The sequence below is a fragment of the Nothobranchius furzeri genome, chromosome 13 (assembly GCF_043380555.1).
Source record: "Nothobranchius furzeri strain GRZ-AD chromosome 13, NfurGRZ-RIMD1, whole genome shotgun sequence".
NCBI lineage: Eukaryota > Metazoa > Chordata > Actinopteri > Cyprinodontiformes > Nothobranchiidae > Nothobranchius > Nothobranchius furzeri.
The window spans coordinates 44,370,432-44,387,429 of NC_091753.1; the positions used below are offsets into that span (position 1 = coordinate 44,370,432).

Consider the following 16,998-nt stretch of genomic DNA (forward strand, 5'->3'; position numbering starts at 1 on the left):
GCTTATTCTACTTCAGCTCTACTGTTTACTGATTACTTACTTTGGCTTTTTGTATGAATGCATCAGTCCATTTTTTCCCATTTGAAACAAAGCAAGCTGGGAGAAGATTGGTGCCTCTTTTGCTCAGCAAAGTATCTGGTAACTCGGCACATGCTGAGCAAGTGATCAGCGCCGTCTCTTTAAGATGCCATCCATTAGTAATAAATTGGGGCAGATGCTACAGAGGCACTTTCAGAGTGTGTGTTGTGTCACTATACAAAGAATTTCTTTGTTTTGACTGTCGGCATGCTGCTTTGTGATCTTTGAAGACATTAGCAAACCCAAGGCTGTAATTGTCGTCCGCGCTGGAGTTCTGAAGCCCAACTCCCCACCCACCTTGCCTCCTTCATTGATCGGAGTATTAAGAGGAGGGAGGGCATGCTGCTCTGTGAATGGGAGAGTGAGCCAGAGACAGTGTGAGGGGGAGAGAGAGAGAGGGAGGCAGAGGGACTTTAGCGCAGTCATATATGTCAGCCTCAGAAGCTGCGTGGGCTGCTCAGCTGCTGCACGCCATTGTTGTTGTTGTGAAAAAGGCAGAACAAAGGACTCCCCGTGCCGTGGACCCCTGGCACCTTTACCAGCATAGCAGTGCCATGATCACACCCTGATGGAATGCTATTGAAATGAAATGTGCTGAGGAGCGAAGCGGGCGCTGACTGAATTGGCACACAGTTAAACAAAGAAGCAAAAAAGGAAACAGAGCGGCAAACTGGGGCATCATCCAAGTCTGATTTTTGATCTTGCTTCTTGGACTCTTTGGCCTCCTCTTCCGATGAGAGGCCGGTGCTGATACGGTTTGAGTTTCTCCTGTGAAGCTTTGGCGTGGACATTGCTGTGGATTGTTGAAAGCGTTGCTGTGGATACTGATGGCGGTGAAGCTGTATTGGAGCTGCAGGCGAGAGCGAACAAGCTGCTTGCTGCTGCGGTGTGCCTGAACCAGGATAAGCAGCCACGAGATCCATGCCACTCTTCTTCTGAAGGCTGCATCCGTTGCAAAAAAAAAAAAACCCTAATCCTTTTATTCCCACTCTCCTTGTTCCGACTCAGTCAATTCCTGGACGTAATGCAGGAGTGGATAAAAGTGGAGGCTGCAAAAAGACCCACTCAGCCAGATGTCTTGGCATCTCAGGTCATGTGATTTTTCATGAGGGTTGGGTGAAGTGTTGGCGGGTCTGGTAGACCCTGGAACATCTGTTCCTGTCTTTGCATGAATAGTGACGCTCGAATGAGGAAACGCGATGCGAGGAACAGTAAGTAGCGGTACCCTTTTTCTTTTTTTGCAAGCAAAAAGAACCCCAGAGTTATTTTTTATGTCCTTCCACACATGGTGTGTTTCACAGCAGACTTCTACAGAAATTAATAAACAGAAAAACTGATGAATCATCTCAGCAAACGGGGAGAACAACAAGCATGCACATGTAGCTGGCTGAAGCGCTCAGACTTTGATTGAATTAGACTCCCTCGCCCCTCCCTCCACCACCATCTCACTACACACACTGCTGACGCTGCTTGTGTGGGTTTGTATCATCATACGAGACTCCGTGTGTGGCAGTCAAAGGGCTCTTTAGCGTCTCCGCCGAGCACATGAATGGGAGCGGTGTCAGGCATGGAGGTGCTGATGATTTCAGTGTTTGAGGACGGCCACAGACAAAGCCCTTTACCAGAAGAGTGTAGGCTCTATGACAGCGAATTCTACAAGAGCGAGGTACCCACCGCCCACACACAGCGCCAGGCAACAAAAAAGCTTGTGTATTTGATTTTATGGGGCTAAGTTAGGAGAATTTTGAGAGGATTTAACCACCAGGTTCCTTTCTGTGTGTTTGTTTTTGCTGCAAATGTGACTTTGTTAGAAAATAACAAATAGATTTGAAATGTCTCCTGTACAGGCCTTTTTTTTAGTCTGCAGGATTTATTACGGTGTGTGTTACACATTTTTATAAAAATATTAGTTCCCAACTAGTATTTTAATGTTTTTGTGTGTATTTTAATGTCTAGTTTAATGGAAGTATGTCCTTTCTTTTTATAAAATGAGGTTTTGTGTCTTCACAGGTAATCCTGGTGCAGGTAAACCCAGGTGAGGCCTTCACTATTCGACGAGAGGATGGTCAGTATCAGTGTATCACAGGTAAGAGCACCATTTGCCTTTTAAATGTGTCTTTTTTTTTTTTTTACAAAAGTCTGTGGTCTTATTTGTAAAACTACGTACTTAGAATCCTAAGTAAAACCCTACTTGAAAGGAATGCAGATGTTCTTTCTGATTATCAGGAAATAACCGCTCTCTCCGCGTTCTGAAAAGTGCGCACACACACCACTCTACCAGGCGCGCTCTGTTTACAAGTAGCTGCCGGCCTCGCACTCGCCACTCCTAGCGGTAATCTGAAATGCATTCGGATGCCTTTCTCTTTTTATTGTAGACTTGATCACTTTTTTCCCCCTGTGACTGTCAGCCATTTTCAAACAAACGTGGTGAGAACGGAGATGTAGAATGAATATAAACAGAGTGTGCATGCGCACAATGTGAAAACTGGTCCGGTAGTGAAGAGCGAGCACGTACGACAGCCTTGCGTAACAGCTTCGCCAGAATGATTGACAGTTATGGGGACCAATGATTTAGATGATCCACCTGAAATAAAAGAACCTCCGCTTTACCTTTACAATAGCTGTCTAATATTTTCTTTTTTCTTATGTCACCATCTAGTGGCTGAAAAGCATATTACACCATGACCTACTTTCATTTCCGTATTTAAGGCCGAAAGCGATGCCTATCGTCCATGAACGCTCTCCTCTAGCTAACAAAGGAGAGCTAAAACACAAAGTTTTACAATTATTTTGCTCGTGTTATGTTTGCTTATTCAGATATTTATATTTTAACTCATTCACTGGCAGCCATTTCCTGATCAGAAAAGCCCTTTGCTGACAGCGTTTTTCAGCATTTTCACTGTTTTTTTTAAGAGTCACAGAACGTTGCCCTCTATGATGATGTCAACGTCAAAACTAACATAACAAAGAGTAGACTCACCACTTACATCAGGAAGAATCCATGTTTCCAGCGTTATCCTTTCTTTCATAATCCGTTGTTGAATTGTGATCGGCAGACGCTTTTCTGGTTTGCGCCTCACTTTTTTTTACAGCAGGGGCCCAAAACAATCTCCTAACACATGGATTTTCTGCTTCCTGATCACATGACTTGTGATGTATGCGGATGAAGATCGGCTTTAGAGCTGGGATGTTTGTTCTCACGGTGCGGGGGCTCTTTCCGACGCCCACACAGTAAAAAATGCAAATGAATTTAGTCATCATTGGCAGTGAATGGTTGCATTTAAAATGCCGCCTTTTGTCATCAATAGCAGTGAAGGAGTTAAAGACTTGTCCATGAGTACAGTTGCCAACTGTGCATCAACCGAGGTACGTCCTTAAACGTTCGAGCATGCTCTGTGATTGGCATCTGTGCGTAAGCGGTGGTCAAACGCTATTAGTAAGTGCTGACCGGTGCTCAGTTAGTGTTGCATTGAGCTCAGTGGGATGGGTGGTAGGCTTAGCAAAAAAAAAAAAAGAGATGTATGTCCTACATTATATGATATGACAATCACTTTTATGGATTATTGAAAAATCATACATAATTCCTGAAAAACTCCGAATAGCAGCTTTAAGCTCGGCAAAAGAATATTAATTATACAAACAAATTTTTCGACCAATAGCACTCTTCTTACGTGCGGCTGCAGCAGTTTTATAAGTAAAGTTTTATAAACCACACCTGCCCTACAAATGTGCTCCTGCACACCCATTTTCTTCCATAAATGGACAATTTAAACAACGTTGGGAATGTTGTGGATTAAAAATAAACCTGCTTATCGACTCCATGTCATGATTAACCATGACAACCCAGATAGAAATCCAGACTCTGGGGTGTGACGTAGCCATGGAAAAAATATTTTATTGCCTTTGAGTGGTACGGCGTTGCTGCAGCAGGTAGCTGTGGAGACTCGGGTGATCGCGGCAGGCATAAAAAAAATAATAAAAAAATGAAAACCTAAAAAAGAAGTGGTCACACTTGCCTAAGATGGCAGAAATCATTGGTACTATCAATAGAAGCAACACTATGGCTGTGCTGCCAGGTTTCCTGCCTAGAAAATGTACTTCTGCCAGCTTCAGTTTGTTTAAAGTTGCGCACATTTTTCCATCAAGTTTTTGTTAATCAATCACAAACTTTGTGTGGAAAGGGACTTAAGCAGTTTTCATACCTCGTTTTGTACGAAGGCAAACTTTAAAAATGAGGCCCCTGATGAAATAGTGACATCTATTTAAGTCCTGCGTGGGACTGTTTTCTTCATCCCGCTCCTGCCCGCTCCCGCTGAATTTCTGACCATTACCGCCCGCAACCGCAACGTGTGTGTTACACTCCCGCCCGCACCCGCAGTGTGCATGTCTACTCCCGCCCGCAACCGCAAAACTCAGAGAAATTATTACCTCACAATAAAAGAGATGTATTGAGTTTGCGTCCTTTGTTGCACTGTTTCTTTTAGCCGACCGTTCCCGCCCGCAGCAAAATTCACACCGCCCGCCCCCACAAGATTTGTGTTGGGTCGCACGGGACCCGGCGGGACCCAATCCCGATGCTGCCCTCTAACATCTAGTAGCTTTTACTGCACATTTTCTAAACATCCCACAGCCAGTAAGACTGTCATTACATTCTAATTAGGAAATTAAATAAAAATCTAATTAATGGAAACAAATAGATTGTCAATTAAATATTGCCAAACTGCTGCTAAACACGATTTTAGACATAAACAGGAATATGGTTTTATTATGTATGGAAATACTTCGCAGTGGCACCAGGACACTTCGCTCAAAATTATGACAATAATTTATTCATCAATAATACTATCGTATTATTGTTTGCCAGTGCAGATATCTGAGCCTTGTAGCTAAAAGATGAATGCAAAAGCTGAAAGAGGGAATTCTCTGCAGCTAAGTTTTTCAAAGATCGACTCACAAATTCACTTTTTATGAGACGTCTTGTTTAAGCATGACTCAACTGCCAATTTTAATCACAACAAGGTGACAACATTTCTGGTTTCTGATGTTTAGAAGAAGCCCAGAGACTAAAATTAGTCTTTTTGACCGTTTAATACAACTCAACACCTTTTATAATGAATTGAATTTAGAAATTTTTCACATTTTCAGCTTTTATTGACATCATTAAAATAAAAGACCATATTACTCCAGAATTAAAGCTTCCCACCCTGCAGATTTTATGGTTCACTTTAGTCAGGATGCAATGATGTCTTCTTCAGGAATGATGGAGAGATTTCAGCAGTCTCGGAGCTCTGAGTCTGCGCAGAGCTATAAATGAAAAGATTTGTTGCATAGCTCGTTATGAATGAGATTTCTTAGAAAAAGAAAAAGGCTTAACTGATCTTGTGTGAGCCTAAATCAACAATTATTTTTTTCATTTGTGAGTATTTTTACTTGTGGTGACATTTAAAAGTTTCAGCTGAAAGCTGCTTTTATCGTTACGTTTCCTTTAATAAGGATCTGTGAAAAAGGGAGGGATCATTTCAGCAAACAACTTTTTCTTTTAGGGATTCATACTGCTGCAGGAAAACCATTTCTTTCATCCTCTCTCCATCCTTCATAACCATCTCCACTCTTGCCGTTCAGTTTAGCAGCTGATTAAAACGAACAGTGTGCCGATAATCTATTATAATGTGGAATAAACATATGGTGTGGTTATGGTGTTTAGTTGGGAGCAGAGATGCGATGTTTTAGTTAGATGTGTTTCTCATTTACCCTGATGGGAGTCATTTTCCTTCCCCACTGTTGTCGGTGATTGCGCTGGCTTTGTGAGAGCAACAATAAAGTGTAGCTGTTGCACGTCGTTGATGGCGACAGCAGAAGCCTGTTGGAATAGTCGGAGCAGGATGCGTTGTGGGGCCATAATTGTGAACCATTACAGAGGATTGAAGTTGCCTGGGAAAGCATTGATCTCAGGATGATTCTCTTTCTTTATGACCGGAGACGTAGCGCCTTTTATTGACATTTCTTCAGGCTCATGGCTACTCGTTTTCTTCCCACATTTTATGTTTCAAATGGGATTTCTTTAGATTACATGATCCAAGTTGTCTGACTCCCTTTTCTAGCGTGTTTTTTATAAGGTCTCATACTTGGATGGTCGATATAAGCTTTTTTGTTTTAACCGATATGCTATTTCTATGGGAAACACTGCTTTGTCGATTAATCAAATGTTCCTTTTGATGTTTCAATCGTAACAAGATTGTGGTCTTCTGATAAAACTATGAAAATTAAACACCAAAATTATAAAAGACTCAATAGTATGTATTAAACTGATTAATTCCCTTTTTCCCATCTGATATTTATAGTTAATAAATATTTAATGTAAAAGATATGACCTACATTTTATTTGCATTTTAATATCACTCATCTTAGTCATAACAAATATATCCACATATGATCAGTAGAATTTCATTATTTCATAAACATGTTCAGTAGTACTGGAAATGCTAATATTATTTTTAATTATAATGTTAACAATGTGATGGTGGCATATCTAATTTATTATGTATTGGTTGCAACACAATCCAGTCCAATATGTATTCAAAGGTAGAAGCATTTGTGATTTACATGCTTCAACAGCTTGCCATGGTCCTTATACGGTGTGAGGACTCAAAGTAGCAACCTGACTGCAGGTAGCTGCTGCGGTTCTGCTCCATAGTGTTGCAGGCTGCAGACATCCACAAACAAATGGGGTGGTGGGGATTTTTGTTTTCGCTTGTAAAGAGTAGTCATTCACAACCATCGTGTTTTCTCTGAACCACAAAGCATTAGCCAATCTACCCGTAGTTTAACTCTTGATCCCAAACTTTTGCCATTTCAGCCTTTTACAATGTTTTCTGTCTTTGCTGGTTTCTCTTTTTTCCTCTACAGGACCTAGATTGCCACATTGTGCACCAGTAAAATTTATTCAAACTGTGTCACACGCATTTAACAAAGCTTTGAATCAGTAAAATATAGTTAGAGGAATTTAATGAATCGAACCATTGAATGATTCGTTTTAGCCATACATAATACTGATATACAGTAGTCTAATTTCCAATACCAATAAATGCAGAGTCTCCCACCTCTTAAAAATAATAATGCAGAATATCATGAGTTTGGATTGTAATACCTTTATAGTTAAGATGTTCATTAGCTTTTTCAAAACTGATATGCGATTTCTGATGTAGTCTAACTCAGAATGTCAAATATCTGTGTCAACCAACACCGATCTATGCAGGATGTACTCTAAAGGGCACTATAGGGCTAAATGGAGTAACTCAAAAAAGTGAAAGAAGTCAAAGCTGAGCAAAATGTCCACTATAGAAAACACTGAAAGTGCCGGGTCTCAGGAGATTAATGCCAATATCAGACATCCCTAGTCTCATTAACTTAGTTTTCCATTTAATCTGCTGTGGTTTCTAGTAGGAATTAATCCCTTCTGGGTTGTTTTCTGTGGAGGAAAAAACTTCAAGCGACAGGATTACCAGTCTAACTCATTAATATTTTATATTATTATATGTAATATTTAATATTAGTTAGATGCATGCATCTTGCTTCTGATTGGCTAACAGTAACGTGACTCTTCTGCTGCCTCTGTTTGCTCTTTCTTTCTTGAATAAAAAAGCTACGTTGATGTGTTATCTCATTCTGAAATGTTGTGGAGCATGTAATGCTATTGGTTAGCTACTGCTAGCCATGACAAAAGATATCATATACGTAGACGGCCAATGGACTGGTGCTTCCCATCAGAGCTGGCGAAGCAGCGGGCCGCCATCTATGATGTGTCTCCATTCAACCCCAGTGCATTTATTTCTACTGAGGAAGGTGCTTACCTAACTAAAAAATATTTGATTATGCTTTCACAAAATCAGACATGATACGGAATGACAATTATAAAATATAAATCTAATTAAATGTAATAGATAAAATTAAAGCTGCAAGCAGCGTCGTTCGGCCCTCGCAGCTCTGCGCCGCTCCGGCCTCGCTGGCAGCCCGGGGCACCAGGGCACGTCCGCGGAACAGAAACGTCGACCACCCCAAAACCAGAAACCGCAAGCGATCACCTCATCCGCATCTCACCCTGACTCAGCATCCCCTCTGAGCACACCATTATATTACACGTCTCACAACTAGGGCATACTCTACCTTTACGACTCTGGTGGTGTGATGACACAGACCAACTGTAATGCTTTTCTGACCACGCTGTTTGAAGTTATTGTAGGTTAAACTTATCTTGGTGCACTGGAAAGCTATCAGATCTTGACAAATATGGGCATTTCACCATAAAACAATAGACTTCCTGTAGTAGGGGGCGGGACTTAGGGGATGTCAGCTGTCCACATTGTCATTATCTTTAGATGTGGTCAGTGATCACACAGACAAAGTTTGATATAGATCTGATCATGCACATGGGAGTTATTGTCAAGAAATGTAATGGCGAAAGGTCAAAGTTTGAGGCTTAGCCACGCCCACACCTTTCAACTTTTGAAAAATCAGACGGTTGAATTTTTTTCCCTATGTCTTAAGAGGATATAGCAGAAGTTTGAAGGCAATTGGTGAAAAGGACGATGGGGCATAATACTCCAAACAATGCCTGCGAAAACCACTAAATCGAGTACTTGGACCAAAACGGCCGACTTCCTGTACGACTTTGCACTTGGCTCCAAGAGACTTTTTTGTAGGTCCTGAGACACCACATTAGTGTACCAAATTTCGTAATCCTCAGTCAAAGCATAGCTTGGGGCTATTAGTTTAAATGGTCCTAGGGGGCGCTATTTCAGAAGTTAGGCCACGCCCACAAATTTCAGATGTCTATGTCGCTTGGGGGTCAGACTAGGATCACGCACCAGAAGTTTCGTAGCAATATCACGATAACTGAAGAAATGAGAGGCAAACATACTTCCATGGCGTGATGGCGATTTTCGCCATGCTCCTGAAGTCCCGCCTTTTTTTGAAACCTGCCAGTACTGGATACCAAGTGACCTCAAGTTGTCTACTGCTGTTTGCCAGAGATTCCTGCTGATTGGGTAAAAGGAGTCCAGTAGGGAGCTGTGAAAAAAAGAGTGGCGTGGCGACAGGTCAAAGTTTGAGGCTTAGCCACGCCCACACCGTTAAACTTTTGAAAAATCTGACGGTTGAATTTTTTCCTCTTTGTCTTAAGAGTATATAGCAGACGTTTCAAGGAGATTGGTGAAAAGGGCGACGGAGCATCACTCTCCAAACAACGTGTGCGAAAACCACTAATTCGAGTACTTGGACCAAAATGACCTGTGCGACTTTGTGCTTGGCTCCAAGAGACTTTTTTGTAGGTCCTGAGACACCACATTAGTGTACCAAATTTCGTAATCCTCAGTCAAAGCATGGCTTGGGGCTGACAGTTTTAATGGCTCTAGGGGGCGCTATTTAAGAAAATAGGCCACGCCCACAAACTTCAGCTGTCTATTTCTCTTGGGGCTCAGACTAGGATCTCTCACCAGAAGTTTCGTAGCGATATCACCAAAACTGAAGAAATGAGAGGCAAACGTATTTCCTTGGCGTGATGGCGATTTTCGCCATGCTCCCAAAGCCCCGCCTTTTTTCGAAACCTAACTGTACTGGATACCAAGTGACCTCAACTTGTCTACTGCTATTTGCCAGAGATTCCTATTGATTGGGTAAAAGGAGTCCAATAGGGAGATGTGAAAAAAAAGAGTGGCGTGGCGAAAGGTCAAAGTTTGAGGCTTAGCCACGCCCACACCTTTCAACTTTTGAAAAATCCGACGGTTGAATTTTTTCCCCTTCGTCTTAAGAGTATATAGCAGAAGTGTGAAAGTGATTGGTGAAAAAAGCAACGGAGCATCACTCTCCAAACAACGTGTGCGAAAACCACTAAATTGCGTACTTGGACCAAAATGGCCGACTTCCTGTGCGACTTTGCGCTTGGCTCCAAGAGACTTTTTTGTAGGTCCTGAGACACCACATTAGTGTACCAAATTTCGTAATCCTCAGTCAAAGCATAGCTTGGGGCTATTAGTTTAAATGGTCCTAGGGGGCGCTATTTAAGAAATTAGGCCACGCCCACAAATTTCAGATATCTATGTCGCTTGGGGGTCAGACTAGGATCACGCACCAGAAGTTTCGTAGCAATATCACGATAACTGAAGAAATGAGAGGCAAACATACTTCCATGGCGTGATGGCGATTTTCGCCATGCTCCTGAAGCCCCGCCTTTTTTTGAAACCTGCCAGTACTGGATACCAAGTGACCTCAAGTTGTCTACTGCTGTTTACCAGAGATCCCTGCTGATTGGGTAAAAGGAGTCCAGTAGGGAGCTGTGAAAAAATGAGTGGCGTGGCGACAGGTCAAAGTTTGAGGCTTAGCCACGCCCACACCGTTAAACTTTTGAAAAATCCGACGGTTGAATTTTTTCCTCTTTGTCTTAAGAGTATATAGCAGACGTTTCAAGGAGATTGGTGAAAAGGGCGACGGAGCATCACTCTCCAAACAAGGTGTGCGAAAACCAGTAAATCGCGTACTTGGACCAAAATGGCCGACTTCCTGTGCGACTTTGCACTTGGGTCCAAGAGACTTTTTTGTAGGTCCTGAGACACCACATTAGTGTACCAAATTTCGTAATCCTCAGTCAAAGCATGGCTTGGGGCTGACAGTTTTAATCGTCCTAGGGGGCGCTATTTCAGAAAATAGGCCACGCCCACCGGATGTTCACATCAGATCTTTTAGGGGGCCAGACTAGGATCACTCACAAGAAGTTTCGTGATGATATCTTTAGAAATGACGAAATGGGAGGCAAACGTAAGGCCACGGCGGTACGCCTGACTTCGCCGCGCCGCCACAGCCCCGCCCTCTGCCGAAAACTCACATAATGTGACACCAAGCAACCCCCACTTGTCTTGAGTTACCAGCTACAAATTTGTGGTGATTTAGTGAAATGGGGCAATTTGGGACCTTTCACAGTAAAACTTAACCTTTTTGGTCCTGAGGGGGCGGGGCTTGTGTGATGTCATCATGTGACCATTCAATTTACTTTGTGAGGTGATGACGAATGACCACAGAAAGTTTGGTAACTCTATTCCATTCAGTTATGAAGTTATAGCAATTTAAAAATTTTTGGCGAGTAGTCAAACTTCGAGGCCTGGCCCCGCCCCTTCAGTATTTACGAAAAGTCAATTTTATTGTCTCATTTTGTTCGCCCATCTCTTCTGAGCAATTTTACAGAATTTTTGAGATGATCGTGCAAAAAATGATCGAGCAATCCAATCAGAAACGGACCCTAAAAACGGCCAAAACGGCAAAAAATCGCCATTTCAACCCAAAATGGCCGACTTCCTGTTTGATATTGACCATGCTTGCAAGAGACTTTTCTGTGCGGACTATTGAGTACTATAAGTGTACCAAATTTCATAACGGTACGATAAACTAAGCTTTATGGAGAGGGTTTTTTTTCATTTTCTAGGGGGCGCTGTTCAGCCATTTTCTTTGCGATTTTTTTGGGACCTTTAAAATATCAAATTTTTCACCAGGCCTGACAAGTATGCAAAATATTGTGAGTTTTGGGGTATGTTAAGGTCCCCAAAAAGCCAGTCAAAGCGGCACCGGAATAATAAATAAAAAAAATAATAATAAACAGAGCAAAAACAAGAGGCCTTCGCAGCGCTTTCGCTGCTCGGGCCTAAATATAAAATCACAGCACATAGGCTAGAAAGTTAATAGTAAGTTAATAGTTATCCCATGTGATCTCTTTTCAATAGTGTGTAAGTAAGTAAATTTTATTTATATAGCACTTATCACAGACATGGAATCACAAAATGCTTCACAAAGATCAAAACAAAATAAAACAAAGTCATAAAATCATGAAGAGATTAACATCATACAATCAAAATGTTCTCAAAACATAATTACATTAACAGAAAAAGTGGTCATAAAATTATAAATTTTCATAAACAGATGAAAGATTAAAAATTTGAGTTAAAAATAAGAAAAGAAAAGGTTAGCTAAAAGCAGCTTTAAATAAAAGGGTCTTTAGCTGTTTTTTATAAAGTGTCCAGACTGTCAACACTGCATAAGGATAAAGGAAGATCATTCCAGAGTCGGGGTGCAACAGTCTGGAAGGAGCGATCACCTCGACTTTTGTGTCTGGTCTTTGGAACTTCTAGAAGGTTCTGGAGTGTGGACCTGAGGGCTCGGGTTGGAGCGTAAGGCTTTAACAGTTCAGTAATATAGGGAGGAGCTTGACCATGTAGAGCATTGAAAATTATAATCAGGATTCTAAAATGAACTCTAAAGTTAACTGGTAACCAGTGGAGAGACATTAGAATAGGAGTGATGTGTGCTCTTCTGTTTGCTCCAGTTAGGAGCCTCGCAGCAGAGTTCTGGACCAACTGAAGGCGATCAAAGGCTTTTTTGTTAAAACGCATGAAAAGCGTGTTACAGTAATTTAGACGGGAGGAGATAAATGCATGGATAACCATTTCAAGTTCATGTTTTGACACCAAACCTTCGCAGTTTGGAGATATTTCCTAAATGATAAAAACAGTTTCGGACCAATGTTTTTGAGTGACCTTCAAGAGACATTGATTGGTCAAAAATAACACCCACATTTCTTAAGTTTGTCTTGACAGCGAGGATAAATGACCGAGTTTTAGACTAATCAGGGGAAACATGCTCTCAGGGGCAATGATCTGGCATTCAGTCTTTTCAGAGTTTAACTGAAGGAAGTTATCTTCTAGCCGGCTGGTGATAGCTGATAGACACTCTAGTAATTCAGACAGTTCATAGAACTCAGAGTCCTTAAAGGACCAGTACAGCTGAATATCATCTGTATATAGGTGATAAGAGACATTATTAAAATAATCAAGTATCTGTCTAAGAGGGTGTATGTGCAGCAGAAACAGCAGTGGACCCAAAACAGCCTTGGGGTACCCCACAGAACAGATCTGTAAAATCAGACATGATTTGGTTTATACAGACACTGTAACTTCTGTTAGAAATGTACGATCTAAACCAGTCTAGAACAGTTCCAGAGATCCCCACTGAGTCACCAAGTCTGTTAATTAAGGTGCTGTGATCAACAGTGTCAAAACCTGCAGAAAGATCTAACAATACTAACACTGTGAATTCCCCATTTTCTGCAGCCATCATGATGCCACTGGAAACTTTAAGCAAAGCTGTTTCTTTTGAATGCTTTTTACAAAAACCAGACTGGAATTTATCAAAACTGTTGTGTAGTCAAAACTGTTGTGTAGCTGGTTGTTGCAACTGTAGGCTGGACACAAACAGGCATAGGTTCTAACCCTGCATTGGCCCAGTAGGCAGTGATGCTGTTACGCTCTCCAGCGCCCATTAGGGCGCTAACGTGTTCATGTGTATGGCCAAGACACACTCTGCTCTCATCTTCCTCTGGGAGTTCCCAACTCAATGTGGGTGGGGCCATGAATACTAATTTCCCTTGTCATTATCCTGTCTATTTCCTTTCTGGGGCTATTCCAGTGATGGAGGTTTAAGAAAACTTTTACATCCAGCATGCATGTGCAACTTGAAACCGCTGCTAAAAAAAAACATCTCTTCCTCCAAATCATTTGGAGAACTACCGACCTATCTCTCTCCTCCCTTTTCTGTTCAAAATCATTGAAAGGGTAGTTTTCAAGCAGATCACAGAATACCTCTCACAAAACTGTCTGGTTGACCCTTACCAATCTGGGTTCAAAAAGGGCCACTCCACTGAAACTGCTCTGTTAGCAGTGACTGAATCCTTAAAAGAAGCTATTGCGACAGGCGAATCCTCAGTGCTTATCCTCCTTGACTTATCGTCATTTGCATCTGCATTTGACACCGTCAACCATGGCTTCCTTTCGTCCACACTCTCTAGCATGGGCATCACAGAGAAAGCACACACCTGGTTTGAATCGTACCTCACAGGACGATCATTCAGTGTATCTTGGCTTGGACAATCCTCTACCGTGCACCATCTTGCCACAGGAGTCCCCCAGGGCTCTGTACTAGGACCTCTTCTCTTTGCCATATACACCACCTCACTGGGTGAGATCATTCGATCACATGGCTTCTCCTACCACTGCTATGCAGACGACACCCAACTCTATCTGTCATTTCCACCGGACGACCACACTGTCTCTGCACGAATATCAAACTGTCTCTCTGACATATCAAAATGGATGAAACCCCACCATCTCCAACTCAACCTCCCTAAAACTGAACTACTTGTCATCCCAACAAAACCATCCATACAGCACAATATCTCAATCCGAAATGACTTCCTATCTCTGGCTCCTGCAAAGGCAGTTCGAAATCTGGGTGCTGTGATTGATGAACACCTGACCTTTAAAGATCATGTTGCCTCTGTTGCTCGTTCATGCCGCTTTGCGCTGTATGACATACGAAAGATCAGACCATACCTAACACAACATGCCATCCAGCTCCTGGTGCAATCTACTGTCATCTCCCGCCTCGATTACTGCAATGCCCTTCTAACTGGTCTTCCAGCCTGTACTGTGAAACCTCTTCAAATGGTCCAGAACGCAGCGGCGCATCTGGTCTTCAATCAGCCAAAAAGAGCACACGTCACTCCTCTGTTCATTGAGCTCCACTGGCTACCGCTAGCAGCACGCATCAAATTGTAATTGCTAACACTAGCATACAAAGTCCGAGATGGTACGGCTCCCATCTACCTGAATCCTCTTGTAAAGGTTTACGTCTCGGCCCGGCCGCTCCGGTCATCACAGGATCGTCGGCTAGCAGTGCCTACACCACGCTCAGGACAATCCAGACTCTTCTCATGCATTGTTCCACAAATGTGGAATGACCTTCCAAGCACTACCAGAACAGGAGCTTCCTTTTCAATTTTCAAGAAACTCCTGAAGACCCTGCTCTTTAGAGAGCATCTTCATAACTAGCACCCCTCCCTGCACCCGTGCCCCCTCTCTACTGTCCACACCTTGTTCCCTACTCTCCATGACTGATGTCAAGTTGTTGTTGTTATTGTTGTTGTTTGTAGCCTCAAGGGCAATATGCCGATTATCACTTGTAAGTTGCTTTGGACAAAAGCGTCTGCTAAATACATAAACATAAACTCAGCTACTGATTGTACTTCAAAAAGAACAAGTATTACAACAAGATCTCCAATAGCTGCTTAAAATGCCATCCTTTTTCAGTACCTTTACAGAAATAGCAGTGAAACAACAGGCCTCGAGCATCCAGTCTTAGATGACAAGCTCCAAAAAAAAAAGAGATATAGGTGTTGTTGCACCGTTACAGCATGTTCACTGCAGGGACTCTTTTTGCCTGCTTTTATCTGACTGATCTCCAATATCAGCTCTCCAGTATAAGCAGAGTAAAACTTCCTAATATGGAGCAGGATTACATAGTTTTTTCCATCAAAGGAGAAACATGGAACTAAGAGGTGCCACATAGATCAGTGTGACTGCTACTAACTGGCCTGTCACAGGGTGCACTCATCTCTCAGTGACGTGAATAGAGGGATGACTCACCACTTGCAGTGCAAAGAGGGAGGAAGAAGGGTGTGCGTGTGTGAATGCATGTGTGTGTGCACGTACAGGCAAGAATGTATGTGCGGCTGTGGTTGGTTTGGTTCATGTTGTGTGAAAACATCAATCTCTGTTCACTTTTTTACCTGCTGTGTATATTTAATCCTCTCTCTGTGTGTATTTAATCCACCCTCTCTAACCTTAACGTGGACTCATGGGCGCAGGTACAGATTTAAAATGAGCTACTTTTCACCTGTTTTTTTTTCCCCCTCACAATTTCAATCATTTTCTCTTGTATTCAGTCCCTATTTTTAGCAGCTGGAGGTGTGCAACTTGCTACGTGATAGGGCGTTACAGCCTGTTTAATAAGAACAGTCAATCTTGTAAAACGCAGTTTATAGAGGGCATTTGCTGCATTCGATATCCGCCTTGAAGGTGGGACCTTTTTGTGAGGGGAGCTAATTAGAGTTGCCATTCAGCATCCTTCTTCGCTCTATTCCTTTTGCCTGCTTTTGGGGAGTGGGTTGCATGCATGCGATACTCAAAACTTCACCCCAAGTCCTTGCCACATCAGCCTTTATCCAAATCTGCCACAAGATTCCAGATCCAATGGCTGTATCACCGGAATTTGTTGCCACCTGATAAACTCAAAGCTGGTGATTCACCATCGGTTTGGATGATTCATTCTCTGGGCGATGGCATAAAACACTGTCTCGTTTCACAGGGATTTTTAAGCCTGACAGAGATGGGCCACAAAATTTAAGACCGCTATTGTGGTGAATTGACTTGAAGCAATGTGTTAAGGGAGAAGATATATCCTAATAAATTTGTGCGTACACACACATGCACACCTCAACATCTTTGTTCACAAGTCTATATTTTTCTGTGTGCATCAATGGCATCATGATATCTAGGAAGCAGCTTGAGTTTCTTTTGAGTTTTAAAACTGAGTGATCATCGGCTTTGTCCTTATCATCTAGAACAAAAGCGTCTTCACCTGACCATTTATAGTTGGCATTAATATGGCAATGGCCTGTTTTGGACTATTAGAGCTGCAGAGAGTTTGTTAAAAATGATCGTAAGAGAGAAACGGTCCTCGGAGAAAAATTCAAGAAGACATTCCATTTTCGTCTCCGAACAGCTTGCCAATTACTGGCCAAAATGGATGTGACTGTCAGATAGTCTGATTCAAAAAGGAGCAGAAATTGATGGGCACAGCCTGCCAGGTCTGAAATGAGAAAGTTATGAGGGCCAAGAGGCTCCAAACTTTCTTTACCATCCTGCTAACTGTTTCCAGGTTTTATCAGCAGTTTTTAGATCATTTAAGAGAAAGTTATGGAGGCAGGTTTAAAAAAATCTCAATTAGTCTGGATTACGGCATCTGTTTTTAGCTTTCACGGTTGCT

The 16,998-nt window shown here is 42.2% G+C and overlaps 1 protein-coding gene across 1 annotated transcript in view; it reads left to right on the forward strand.

Annotated features, from left to right (window-relative positions):
- fndc3a (fibronectin type III domain containing 3A) overlaps positions 1-16,998 on the forward strand; it is a 71,446-nt gene that overhangs the window by 28,086 nt on the left and 26,362 nt on the right. The window contains 1 exon segment of the mRNA XM_070543204.1: positions 2,089-2,164. Within this exon segment, the coding sequence (XP_070399305.1) occupies positions 2,089-2,164 (76 nt within the window).